We start from the raw sequence: 14,312 nt of genomic DNA, 5'->3' as shown, positions 1-14,312 counted from the left end.
TAGGTTGGAATAAGTCATTTCACCTATGTCATGGGGAATGCAATTTTAGTCAGGAAGTCCCTGCCAAACCAACGCCCAATATATTCGTCAACACCCACGCCGTTGCTACCTTCTAGAAGTCTACAGAATTTTTTATACGTGCTTCAGCTCAGGATAAGTTTTCGTAGTTGAAAGCCTGTTGAGTAAGCATATAATTTTTATGTATAATTTTATATATAAATAATAATAATATATTATTATATAATTAAATATTATTTAATTTTTAATTATATAATAATATATTATTATTTATATATAAAATTATATATATAACACTACTTTTTTAAATTCAAAAACCACTCCAATTGTAAGTGCATCTTTTTGTTTCAATAAAAGACCCCGATGGCAAATTCTTATATATTCGACATAACTTATAATTATTGGATTACATTACAATTTGACAAATAATTTAGTGTGCTGATTATTTGTGTTAAAATATTTAATATACTAATACTTTAATTATATATATTAATCAATAAAACCATACGTATATATTTTTAGTATATAAGTGATATATTATTATATAATTATATAATTTTAAATTAAAGATAAAATAATATTCAATTACATAATAATATATTATTTATGTATTTAGATTATATATTAACATATAATATTAATCATATACCAATACATTACTTTGCTTAAATTTGTAAACTAAAATCAAAATGTACACTATATCTTTAACATCACAAACTAAATTTTAATATATTAACGTATTAAAGAAATAGTATTTTTTCTCTCTCAATATAATTTATTATTTTACTCTATTTTTTTTTTACTTAATAATATTGGATGTACGACAATTACAAAAAAAAATTTTAAAACCCATCTACTGTAAAACTCAAAGAAATAAAATAAAATACCAATATAAAAAAAAATTGATGACGTACTAATATTTACATGTTAAAATTTTAATATATGAAAATCCAATAATTCATTAGAACGAGATACGGCTTTGTAAATGGATAAAATAAAAAAATTATTAAAAAATAAAATATAGAAAATTCGTCAAATCTAATATTCAAATAAATAAAAAATCCATTACCAATTAAATGAGTTCTAAATGTAAACGTGCCTTTCCTCCATAAGCGGAGTTTAAACTCCAAGTGGCCAGCTGGGCTTCTTAACTATTTGAGCTACCAGGCCCACAAAACCTGATGGCATTTAATTTGGCACACGTGCCTGTCAATGGATCCTTTCGATTCAAAATGTAGGCGCTTCTTCTCCTCTCAGGTGCGCGCACAGAACGGGAAAAGGAACAGAAAAACAATAATTAAAATAAAAACACAGGTATCTTCAAAACTCGCTCTCTCTGTAGTGTCAAAAATCAATTTCTCTTAGAAACCTTCGTCACTCCTCTTCTCATGTGACCGACGGAATTAGTCTGCTTACACTTATTTTTCACTGACTTCTTGATTCCACGGCGGCCGGTCTTCAGGAACTCCGGCGCCTCGCTCTCTTTTTGAATCTTTTAACACTTCGATATCTCTGTAAGTGATACATTTTCTTTGTTCATTTACTGTCTTGTTTTAGGTGATTTTCGTTGGATTATTTAAAAATTATGAAAGATAAGAAAGAAAGAGAAAAATGTTCTTCTTGCAAGTTAAAGAAGTTCGTGTGATTTCAGTTTAGTAAAATATTTATTACTTTCATTTTTATTTTTATTTTTTCAGTTTATTTAGGCGAAATGTGTTGAATGTGCAAGAATTGATTTGCTTTTCTGTTTACATGTTTTTGATTTTTTTTAAAGAACTTGATAATCCAACATAGTATAATTTATGATGTTTTGTGTCTACTGAAGCTTAATTTGTTATTATAGAAAAGGAAAAACAAAAAACAAAAAAAAAAAGAAGAAAATTTAATTAAATTCATTTTTATTTTATATTGATTGTCTACTGGTAAGATTATATTTTGTTATGGATTTAATAATGCTGATTAAGTATAAAGCACGGCCATAATTTTATCTCCTGTAATCATCAATTTTAAAGTATTATGCTCCATCAAATGCTTTTTTATACAACAATGCGAGCTTACTGCTAAAGTTTCTCTTAGTGACTTCCGTCTTTTAGCCATAATAAGGGATGGTTTCCTTGGTAATAAAAAAATTGTTAGTCATGGTTTCAAATCTGAGTTCTAATTATGATTAACATATACCATTTTTATTCTGGAATTCTTCAGGGAATAGTAAGGGGTGAACATGGTTGGGACCCAGCCACACCTTTATGTAAGATACAGAGGATCCCTTCATCTACTCCTCTTCAGAGGGCCCCTTCATGTACCCCAGGTGGTCCAAAAATTAGCGAAGAGAAGATATTAGTTACTGTACATATGAGGCCACTGAACAGGAAAGAACAAGCCATGTATGACCTCATTGCTTGGGATTGCATAGACGACCAGAAGATTGTTTTCAAGAATCCAAACCATGAACAGCCCACCACCCCCTACACCTTCGGTATTTTACCTGTGTTTAACTAGTCTTATTGTTATGACTATTAACTAGAGAAGGTTTAAAAAAGTAATATTTGGTTTGATTTAACTAAATGGATTTAGGATCATTGGAATCTGGAATGTGTTTTTAGAGAATACTGGTTTCAATTTCTAGTTTCTTGTGTAATTTTATTAGATAGTTGAAGTTTTAATTTACTGTTATGTATACGTGACAGATAAAGTTTTTGAGCCTGCCTGCTCAACTCAAAAGGTCTATGAAGAAGGGGCAAAGGATGTTGCCTTATCTGCTCTAACAGGAATTAATGGTAACTACGCATAATTATTAATTGTTAAGATAATTCTGCGCCTTCTAATGATTTCCTTATAAGATTTTTTATATTATTTTGGGAAAAAATTGCAAGTTTTTTTTTTTTTTTTCTTTTATGAAAACTATTTGCAGCAACAATCTTTGCATATGGTCAGACTGGTGGTGGTAAAATGTTTACCATGAGAGGAATATCCGAAAATGCAATTAAAGACATCTATAAACACATAAAAAATGTAAGTGTATTTCACATCATTTTAAGTTATTGTAGTCAGATTTGAAGATACTGTACAAGTTGCATTATAGGATATCATCCATCATGTTAAGTTTAGATACTGGTGAAATTTTCATGCATGGATAGCTAAATTTCATCATCTTACCGGATAAATATTGGGCAAATTTCTTTGTAATTTACATCTTAGCATAGTTCAATGGCTTGAGGTCAAATAGTTTGGAATAAATAAGATTTGAGTTGATTCTGTTACTTGCTCTTGTTGTGTATTACTGTTGCAGAATCAAGAGAGGGATTTTATACTGAAAATTTCTGCTTTGGAGATATACAATGAAACTGTAGTAGACCTTTTGAATCATAAGTCTGGTTCCTTGCGGCTTTTGGATGATCCTGAGGTACACAAGGGTACTTTTTTCCTCAACTGACCAATAATTTCTTAGTGGTTCTTTTACGTTCCAGTGGTAACTCTTGTTCTTAATTTTGTTTCCATATTTAGAAAGGGATCATTGTGGAAAATCTAGTTGAAGAAGTTATTCAAGACAGCCAACATTTAAGGCACTTAATTGGGATTTGTGAAGGTATTGAAAGATCGTGTGTTTATAATAGCTTTCTGTAAGCAGTTGATTTTTGTGCTTTTTTTAAAATAAAAAGAAATTCTAAATTAGTATAGAATTCAGTTAAGCAAGCTTGGGTTAGCTATTGAATGTCCAATGCTGTAATGTGGGCTTTAATTTTACTTTTTCACATATTCATAGTGATGTTATGTTTTATATCTACTCCAATTGTTGATAAAATTAAACTCATTTTTGTTTAATGACATAACTCTACAGTCAGATTCAATGTTTTGAACAAGTGTAACCTGCAAATCAAAAATGTTTTCTGCAGCTCAAAGGCAAGTGGGAGTGATACGTACCTGAGCAATGCTTCAGAACCAAAACAACTCCAGGCAGAACCCCACTCAATAACTCTGTTAGGGAAAAGGTCTACGTGAGAAAGAAAGGAAGGAAAGAAACTGGACAAGGGAAAGAGTTGACTTGGAGTAGAAAGCACTTGGAAGGGCAGGCAGCAGACACACACTTTAGGAGACAAGCATCAGACAATCTGAATGAGTCAGTACCCATGCTATCAGAAATTAGGACCATTGAAATACTAGGTGCTGAGGTGGCAACTAGGGAAGAGGCAGATGGCTACAAAAGGATGAATGAAATAGAGAAAAATATCAGAGATCAAGGAGAAGAAAAACATTAGTGAGGGAGAGACCCAACCTCTCGAAAGCTGGAAGACGGTCATAGAAACCTGTTTTGCTTATTGTGTGTTATTTTGTGAAAGGAGATTTGTACTCAGCTTATCATTTTGATTCTGAGGATATTTTGAGTGAAATATAAAATTATTTTGCTATTTCATTAACTGTTTAGATTGAACACTGTTACATTGCATCTCTTTTCATACATCTCACAAATACAAATAGCCATCTCTATCACTGAAGTCAGGAAGTCATCGCCATTAGTGCAACTGAACAGCAACCGTTGATCATTCTGGAACCAGGCCCCTATCATAGTGGTATCAGAGCATGACGAGGATGGAGGCGAGGGTAGAAGGAATTGAAAAAGAAATGGAAGACATGACAGAGAAAATGGGTGAGATGAGTCGACAAATGGTGGAGCTAAACACAGAAACAAACAACAAAATGGGAGGTTTAGAAGCCAGTGTGGAATCTCTCCACGGCTACTTACGTGAACTAAGGGAGGCCATCATTGGAAAGGAAAACAGAGACAAGGGCAAAACACCAAGGGGGCAAGAGGCATCACCGTCATATTCCCCTCCACCACCAGAGGCGACAGCCCCTCCGCCCCCAGGGGATGAAGGAGTGCTGGGAGTAGAAGAAACAGTTTCAGAAGGAAGGTGAGAGGGGGACTCTGCAGGGGGTCGTCGAGACACCCCCTATCGGCGGTTGGATCTTCCGGTGTTTAACGACGATGAAGCGCTTGAGTGGGTTTTCAAATGTGAGAGGTATTTTGATGTCAACCAACTGAACGAGAGAGAACGCCTTACGGCGGCAGGGGTGTGCATGGAAGGAATAGCTCACGGCTGGTTGAAATGGAGAGAGAAGCGAAGGGCATTCAGAAGTTGGGCAGAATTTAGAGAGGCAGTGTTGAAACGATTCCGAGGAAGGCATGAACGGACTCCCAGAGAAGAGCTATTAGCTCTTAAACAGACAAATTCTGTTTTGGAATACCAAGGTCGGTTCGAGCTGCTGTCATCGGCGGTGGATGACATGTCAGAAGAGACTTTGACTGACTTATTCATGAATGGGTTGATAGAGGATGTTTGAGCGGAGACCAAACTTTTTCATCCTAGAGACGTGGAAGAGGCGATACAACGCGCAATAGAGATAGAGGAGAAGAACGAGATAATCAATGGAAAATATGAGATCCGACCCAACCAACCCAATCCAAAAAACTTTCCAGCCTGGTACACAAATCAAATTACACTCACCAGCCCAACTCGGCCACAGCCTATTCGGGCCCAAAGCCAGACAACATCCAGCCCTACACTTAATTTTAATCCAAATCAGGCTCATAATATTAAACCACCACAGAATGCAGTATCCGGCTCAACTCGCTGCACTGAGGATACTCATTTCATCCCACAAAATCGTTCAAACATCCCCCAAAATGTGACAGCAACTGTTAGGGCTCCTTTCAACTCAGGAACAGCAACGTCCACCTTACGATGGGATGGCAATTCACGACGCCTCTCCGATAAGGAGTACCGATCTAAAGTGGAAAAAAGATTGTGCTTTCGGTGTGATGAAAAGTTCGTCCCAGGTCACAGGTGTAGATTTAAGCAGCTGAGGGTGATGATAGCATGTGAAGGAGAGGAAGAAGAAGAAACCGTTGACGAGGAAGAGCCAACGCCTGTGGAGGAACGTGAAATGGAGGCCACGTTGAACTCAAGTTCAGTCATGGGATTCAACACCTCTAAAACGATGAAGGTGCTAGGAACTATCAAGGGGAAGGAGGTGGTGATCCTCTTAGACAGCGGAGCCACCCATAATTTTATCTCAGATAGAGTAGTTACAGAGCTGAACATTCCAGTGAAGGCTGCCAAATTTGCTGTAGTCTTGGGTGACGATCGGAGAGTAGAGGGACTAGGGAGATGTGAAGACGTCACAATTAGTGTTCAGGGAGTCCAAATTACACAGAATTTCCTTCCATTCAAGTTAGGAGGAGTAGATTTAATTTTAGGCGTGGATTGGCTTAGTAGACTTGGAGAGGTAAAGATTAATTGGAAAAACTAAACCATGGAATTTATGTGGGAGGGAAGGAGAGCTAAAATTAAAGGGGATGTCTTTCTTACCCGTCTGGAGACCTCACTTAGAACACTGATGAAATCTATGTGTGAAGGAGGGGAAGGTTACTGGATAGAGATGAGTTCAATCTTGGGAGAGGAAATACAAAATGAAGACTATTCTGCACCTGAGTTTAGCGACCTGCTGGAAGAATTTCAATCCTTATTTTCTGAGCCACACGGTATTCCACCCCGCCGTCGACAAGATCACGCCATTCGTCTATTAGAAGGAGCCACTCCTCCCAACATTCGACCCTATCGATACCCGCATTACCAAAAAAATGAGATAGAGCGAATTGTTCAAGAGATGTTATTGGCTGGAATAATCAGACCCAATGTAAGTCCATTCTCGAGTCCAGTAATTTTGGTCAGAAAGAAGGACGGAGGATGGAGATTTTGCGTGGACTACCGAGCATTAAACAAAATCACTATTCCGGATAAGTTTCCCATTCCAACAATCGACGAATTGTTAAACGAACTTATGGGGGCAGAAATTTTCAGTAAGCTAGATCTCAAATCAGGTTATCATCAAATACGAATCAAAGAAGAGGATGTGGAAAAGACTGCCTTTCGAACACACGAAGGGCATTACGAATTCCTAGTCATGCCTTTTGGGCTTTCGAATGCTCCGGCAACGTTCCAAAGCATCATGAATGACATATTCAGACCATTTTTGCGAAAATTTGTCTTGGTTTTTTTTGACGATATACTTGTGTATAGCAGGGGCATGCAGGAGCACAAGTGGCACCTCAAGGAAGTCTTGCAACTGCTGCAGGAAAATAATTTGGTTATTAACAAAAAAAAATGCTCTTTTGGCAGTGAAAGAATTGAATAGTTGGGGCATATTGTGTCAAAGAGAGAGGTGGAAGCGGACCTCAAAAAGATCGAGGATATGCAGGATTGGCCTGTACCGAAAGACATACGTGAGCTGAGAGGATTCTTGGGTTTAACAGGTTATTATCGAAGATTCGTTCGGGGGTACGGAAAGATAGCAGAACCGCTCACCAACCTGCAAAAAAAAAATGCCTACAAGTGGTCGGAGGAGGCACAGAAAGCTTTCGAAGACTTGAAGGCAGCCATGGTCTCCCTTCCAGTTTTAGCCATGCCTAATTTTTCCAAGGAATTTATTGTAGAAACAGATGCTTCAGGGTGTGGTTTGGGTGCTGTCCTTATGCAAGATAGGCGTCCTATCTCATTTCTAAGCAAAGCATTATCAATTCGAAACAAGGGAAAATCAGTATATGAAAGGGAGTTGATGCCCATAGTATTGGCCTTCCAAAAATGGAGACATTATCTTTTAGAAAGGCACTTCAAGGTGCATACAGACCAAAGGAGTTTACGTTTCCTAACTGAACAACGGATTGTTGGTCACGAGCAGCAGAAGTGGTTGGTAAAAATGCTAGGATTCGATTTTGAGATAATTTACAAGCCGGGGTGCGAAAATAAGGCCGCTGATGCTTTATCCAGGAATCCAAAATTCAGTAGTGAATTTAAAGTTATCTCTGTTACTCAGATTATGGGAACTGAAGAGGTACATCAGGAAGCATTACAAGATGAAAAACTCCAGCAACTTACTCAGAAATTACTCAGCCAACAGGGAGACTGTAAAGGTTATACGTTAAGGAATGGTACCCTTCTCTACAAGGGCAGGTTGGTCTTACCCAAAGGGTCCAGATTTATTCCCATGTTTATCAAGGAATTTCATTCATCTCCTTATGGTGGGCACTCAGGTTTCTTTAGAACGTTCAAGAGGATAAAACAGGTGTTGTTTTGGGAAGGAATGAAAAAGGATATTAAGCAACTTGTGGCTGAATGTGATGTATGTCAAAGAGTCAAATACGAAGCAATGGCGCCCGCCGGCTTACTACAACCATTGCCGATACCAACCAACATTTAGGAAGACCTTTCAATGGACTTCATAACGGGCCTGCCAAAAGTCAAGGGAGTGGATGCTATATTGGTTGTGATTGATAGATTAACAAAGTATGGTCATTTCATTGCAATCCAACACCTTTACACTGCCAAAGACATAGCTGAAATTTTTGTAAAAGAAATAGTACGACTTCATGGCTTCCCAAAGACCATAGTAACCGATCGCGATAGGGTATTCATCAGTAATTTTTGGCGGGAATTATTCAAGGCTGCAGGGACCGTTTTAAAATTCAGTTCGGCTTACCATCCGCAAACGGACGGGCAAACTGAAGTTGTCAATAGAAGCCTTGAAGATTACCTACGCTGTTTTTGCATGGGTCAGCCGAAAACATGGGTGAAATGGTTAGTTTGGGCTGAGTATTGGTACAATACGGCTTACCATAGTGCAGCAGGGATGACACCATTCAAAGCCGTGTATGGGAGGGAGCCACCACCCCTCCTCAGATTGGTGGAAGAAGACTCAAAAATTGAGGAAGTAAATAGCATAATCAGGGAACGAAATAGCATCTTGGATCACCTGAAAGATAATCTTTGTAAAGCTCAGTCACGAATGAAGAGAAACGCTGATAAGCATCGTCGGGATATAGAATTTCAGATAGGCGATTATGTTTTCCTCAAACTTCAACCATACCGCCTTCGTTCGCTGGCATCACGCTCGAACGAAAAGTTAAGTCCTCGTTTCTATGACCCATACGAAGTCTTAGCAAGGGTGGGAAAGGTCGCATATAAATTACAACTCCCTGAATCTGCAAAAATTCACCCTATCTTCCATGTATCCTAACTCAAGAAGCAAATTGGATCCAACATTAACTGCCAACAATTACCGACTTGCTTAAACGAAGAGGGTGAGTTAGAAGTGAAGCCCGACAATGTAATTGCTCACAAGTATAATCCACAGGGAGAATTGGAGGTGTTAGTCAAGTGGAGAGGCTTGCCAGCTTGTGAAAATTCATGGGAACTCTACACTACAATCCACCAACTCTTCCCAACAATGCACCTTGAGGACAAGGTGCCTCTGGATGGGGGCGGTAATATTAGGGAAAAGGTCTACGTGAGAAAGAAAGGAAGGAAAGAAACTGGACAAGGGAAAGAGTTGACTTGGAGCAGAAAGCACTTGGAAGGGCAGGCAGCAGACACGCACTTTAGGAGACAAGCATCAGACAATCTGAATGAGTCAGTACCCATGCTATCAGAAATTAGGACCATTGAAATACTAGGTGCTGAGGTGGCAACCAGGGAAGAGGCAGATGACTACAAAAGGATGAATGAAATAGAGAAAAATATCAGAGATCAAGGAGAAGAAAAACATTAGTGAGGGAGAGACCCAGCCTCTCGAAAGCTGGAAGACAGTCATAGAAACCTGTTTTGCTTATTGTGTGTTATTTTGTGAAAGGAGATTTGTACTCAGCTTATCATTTTGATTCTGAGGATATTTTGAGTGAAATATAAAATTATTTTGCTATTTCATTAACTGTTTAGATTGAACACTGTTATATTGCATCTCTTTTCATACATCTCACAAATACAAATAGCCATCTCTATCACTGAAGTCAGGAAGTCATCGCCATTAGTGCAACTGAACAGCAACCGTTAATCATTCTGGAACCAGGCCCCTATCAAACTCAAATCACCAATCTGATGGCAATGCAGAAGCAAAGTAATTTTCAGCCTAAAACAAAACATGCATTTGTAAATTGAGCAGAAAATACGTACTGTATTGATTTATTCATCAATTTAATTGCAATATTCTTTCATCAATACAATGACTATTTCCCAGCTAATATAATTGATAATTACAGAAGTACAGAATTGGAATAGGTTCCCATAATAGCACAGGCACAAATACAGTCAGACTAGGTTCCCAAAATTCACAAAAAAAAACACAAAATGCAGTAAACCAACATCCTCCTTGCTCAGCTTCTGAGAGGCTGGCAGTCTCCCACCTTGTTAGAGAAAGAGTTTATGTGAGGAAGAAAGGAAAGAAGAGAGCTGCAATGGGGAGAACAAGTGGCCAAATGGGAGAGCTAACAGATGGCAAAAACCTGTTGGAGAGACAAGCAACAGACAACAAAGAGGATGCAGTGCTCAGACTTTCAGAAAATAGGACCACTGAAAGTGTGTACGTTGAGGTGGCAGCCTTAGAGAGAGGATGCAGTTATGAAATCATGAGGGAATATAAGCAGGAGGCAGAAAAAAGAGCAGAGGAGGAAAAAGAAAATTGAAAAAGTAAAGCATTGAAGGAGAGTCTCAGCCTCTCGAAAGTTGGTGGAATTGTTCTTGATTTTTGTTATTATTATTTTTTTTAATGTCTCTTAAGTAGTGATTGTGCTAGCATTGAGCTTATATGAACCAGATTGAATTCACTTTGAAATACTTATTAATAAAAGAAAAACTAATTTCATTACTGTTACATTGAGTTACATTTGATTTACACTCAGCAGTGTTATCTACATTACATTCTCACACTTTTTGCATCTATTTCTCATGTTGGTTTCTTCATTCATTGGAGTTGGAGCAGACAACTTGTTGTGGCAGCGTCAGGTTCCTATTATAGTGGTATCAGAGCATGACCAGAATGGAGGCTAAGGTGGAAGGAGTCGAGAAAGAAATAGGAGGGATGAAAGAAAGTTTGGAGGCGATGGGTAAACAGATGGTTGAGATGAACAGAGAAATGAGTGACCGAATGGATAACATGGAATCGAAGGTTGAATCTCTTCATGGGTACCTCCGTGAGTTGCGAGATGCGATCGTCGGAAAGGAGAATGAAGATAAGGGCAAGGCCCCAATGGGCCAGGGGGTGTCCCCTTCTTCTTCGCCGCCACCACTATTACCACCACCACCACCAGAGGCAGAAGCTCTACCCATCACAAGAGAAGGGGAGACAGAAGGAGGACAAGGAGCAACCTCAGGAGACATTACTGGAAGACGTCGAGATACCCTTTATCGACGCTTAGACCTTCCCATATTTAGCGGCGACGATGCTCTCGAATGGATTTTCAGGTGTGAAAGGTACTTTGATTTCAACCATTTGGACGAACGAGAACGACTCATAGCGACTGGGGTGTGTATGGAAGGTATCACTCATGGGTGGTTGAAATGGAGAGAGAAGAGAAGGAGGTTTCGGAGTTGGGAGGAGTTTAGGAACGCCATGCTCAAACGTTTTCGATCAAGGCACGAACGGACACCCCAAGAGGAGTTGTTGGCTCTCCGACAGATAGGTTCAGTTCTTGAGTATCAGTGTCGATTTGAGTTACTGTCGTTGGCGGTGGATGACATGACGGAAGAGACTTTAACTGATTTATTCATGAATGGCTTGGTGGATGACATCCAAGCAGAGACCAAATTGTTTCATCCACGTGACTTGGAGGAGGCAATGCAATGTGAAAGAGAGGTGGAGGAGAATAATGAGATAATTGATGGAAAACAGGGAGTACGACCTGACCCGACAAACCCAAAACAAGCGACCAACCCCACCCGTTTCATAGGCCTATTTACCTTCAACAACCCATCAAACTAGCATTCGAATCGTGCCCAAAGCCAAACCGCATCCAGCCTGACCCACACCGTTCATCTCAATCCAAACCGAAATACATATCTGACCCATCAAACTAGCCTGATTAGAAGCCTCAAAATTACCCGTCCCCCTCCTCAAATTCGCATAAACCAAACTCTACAGGTAACCTCTACAACCATGAGGACTCCCATGAATTCAATCGCATCTTCTTCCACTCTACGACGAGATGAAAACCCACGACGACTCTCCTATGAGGAATACCGAAGGAAGGTAGAGAAAGCATTAGACCTAGCACAAGTGCGTTTTTGAGTTCGGTAATTCTCGTGAGAAAAAAAGACGGTGGATGGTGATTTTGTGTTGATTATCGGGTTTAAATAAGATCACAATCCCTGATAAATTTTTCATACCAATAATTGACGAGCTTTTAGATGAATTGGTTAGAGCCGTGATTTACAGTAAGTTAGATCTTAAATCTGGCTATCATGAGATACGTGTTAGAGAAGACGACGTCGAGAAGACTGCCTTTCAAACACACGAGGGGCATTATGAGTTCTTTGTTATGCCTTTCGGACTGTCGAATGCTCCAACGACCTTTCAAAGTGTAATGAATGAAATTTTCAGGCCTCATTTGTGAAGGTTTGTTCTAGTGTTTTTCGATGATATATTAGTGTATAGCAAGGGAGTTCGAGAGCACTTACTACACCTCAGGGAAGTGTTACGTTTGCTGTAGGAAAATAGCATGGTTGTTAACAGAAAAAAGTGTTTATTTGGGTGTGAAAAAATGAAATATTTGGGGCATATAGTCACCAAAAATGGGGTGGAGGTTGAACCAAGAAAAATTGAAGATATGCAAAATTGGGCCACACCAAAGGACTTACGGGAATTAAAAGGATTTTTGGGATTGACAGGGTATTACCGTAAGTTTGTTAGGGCTATGGGAGGATTGTTGAACCTCTTACTAACTTGCTAAAAGAGAATGCCTTTCGATGGAATGAAGAAGCGCAGAGGGCTTTTGAATGTTTGAAGGCTACTATGATGTCTACTCCCGTGTTGGCCATTTCGGATTTTTCAAAAGAATTTATAGTGGAGACTGATGCTTCTGGGCAAGGGTTAGTTGTTGTGCTCATGCAAGAAGGGAGGCCGATCGCATTTCTAAGCAAGGTATGAACGAATCAGAAACAATGGAGGTACTATCTTTTAGAACGACACTTTAAGGTATGAACGAATCAGAAAAATTTACGCTTTTTAACCGAACAATAGATAATCGGGCATGAACAACAAAAATGGTTGATCAAGATGCTAGGGTTTGACTTCGAAATTGTTTATAAGCTTGGGTGTGAAAATAAGGCAGCAGATGCTTTATCCAGAAACCCAAAATTTAATGAAGAAATTAAAGCCATTTCTGTAAGCAAGGTGGTGGCATTCAGCAAGAGGTGTTAAATGATGCAAATCTCCAACAGGTGGTTCAACAAATAATTAATCAACAAGGTGGCTATAAAGGGTATTCACTCAAAAACGATACCCTTCTTTACAAAAACAGATTGGTGTTGCCAAGGCAGTCACGACTCATTCCTCAGCTTTTGGCGGAATTTCACGCCTCCCCTTACGACAGACATTCAAGGTTTTTTAGAACATATAAAAGGGTTAAATCAATATTATTTTGGGAAGGGATGGAAAGGGATATTAAGCAATATGTAGCAGAATGTGAGATATGTTAACGAGTTAAATACGAGACAACGTCTCCAACAGGTCTCCTGCAGCCATTGCCGATTCCATCAAATATTTGGGAAGATCTTTCAATGAATTTTATAATGGGGCTACCAAAGGTCAAGGGCGCATATGTTATACTGGTGGTTATCGATAGACTCACAAAATATGGACACTTCCTCGCAATTCGCCCTCCTTACACTGTAAAAGACATCGCTGAAATTTTTATAAAAGAAGTTGTGCGACTTCACGGCTTCCCTCAATCCATTGTCACTGATCATGATCGCGTCTTCATGAGTAACTTTTGGTTAGAACTGTTTAAGGTAACAGAAACAACTCTAAAATTTAGCTCGGCTTTCCACTCCCAAACGGATGGATAAACTGAGGTTGTCAATCGGAGCATTGAAGACTATCTTTGCTGTTTTTGCTAGGACTAGCCGAAGGCATGGGTTAAATGGTTGACGTGGGCTGAATATTGGTATAACACGAGCTTCCACAGTGCAGTAGGGATGACACCATTTAAAACCATATATGGGAGAGGACTACCACCTCTGTTAAGATTAATGGAAGAGGATTCAAAGGTGAAAGAAGTGAATGTAATGATTCAAGAAAGAAATTCGGTATTGGATCAACTAAAAGTGAATCTCAGCAAGGCTCAGTCTTGAATGAAGAAAAATGCAAATAAACATCGTAGAGAGGTGGAGCTCCATGTGGGGGATTATGTATTTCTTATACTACAACCCTATCGATTTCGTTTGTTAGCTTCCTGCCACAATGAGAAG

At 38.9% G+C, this 14,312-nt stretch overlaps 1 protein-coding gene across 4 annotated transcripts; it reads left to right on the top strand.

Moving 5' to 3' along the window:
* The first annotated feature begins 1,255 nt into the window (after positions 1-1,255).
* LOC123193924 (kinesin-like protein KIN-7B) lies at positions 1,256-10,067 on the top strand. 4 transcript variants are annotated; one of them, XR_006497172.1, is made up of 8 exons: positions 1,257-1,532; positions 2,221-2,494; positions 2,706-2,795; positions 2,930-3,030; positions 3,308-3,421; positions 3,523-3,604; positions 3,912-4,007; positions 9,355-9,790. XR_006497172.1 is itself a non-coding variant. In XM_044607011.1 (7 exons), exons 2-7 carry the CDS (start codon positions 2,371-2,373, stop codon positions 3,941-3,943), a joined length of 543 nt encoding a protein of 180 aa, XP_044462946.1. In that variant the 5' UTR covers positions 1,258-1,532; positions 2,221-2,370; the 3' UTR covers positions 3,944-4,443. The 4 variants fall into 4 exon arrangements, 1 of the variants encoding a protein (XP_044462946.1); XR_006497171.1 differs by lacking the exon at positions 9,355-9,790 and adding an exon at positions 9,935-10,067 and having other exon boundaries at positions 1,258-1,532; positions 3,912-3,994; XR_006497173.1 differs by lacking the exon at positions 9,355-9,790 and having other exon boundaries at positions 1,256-1,532; positions 3,308-3,431; positions 3,912-4,443.
* The last annotated feature ends 4,245 nt before the right edge of the window (positions 10,068-14,312 follow it).

This window comes from Mangifera indica, chromosome 13 (genome assembly GCF_011075055.1).
Source record: "Mangifera indica cultivar Alphonso chromosome 13, CATAS_Mindica_2.1, whole genome shotgun sequence".
In the NCBI taxonomy this organism is placed as follows: Eukaryota; Viridiplantae; Streptophyta; class Magnoliopsida; order Sapindales; family Anacardiaceae; genus Mangifera; species Mangifera indica.
Note: the sequence above shows the minus strand (reverse complement) of the source record. Positions and strands in the feature narration are given on the sequence as shown.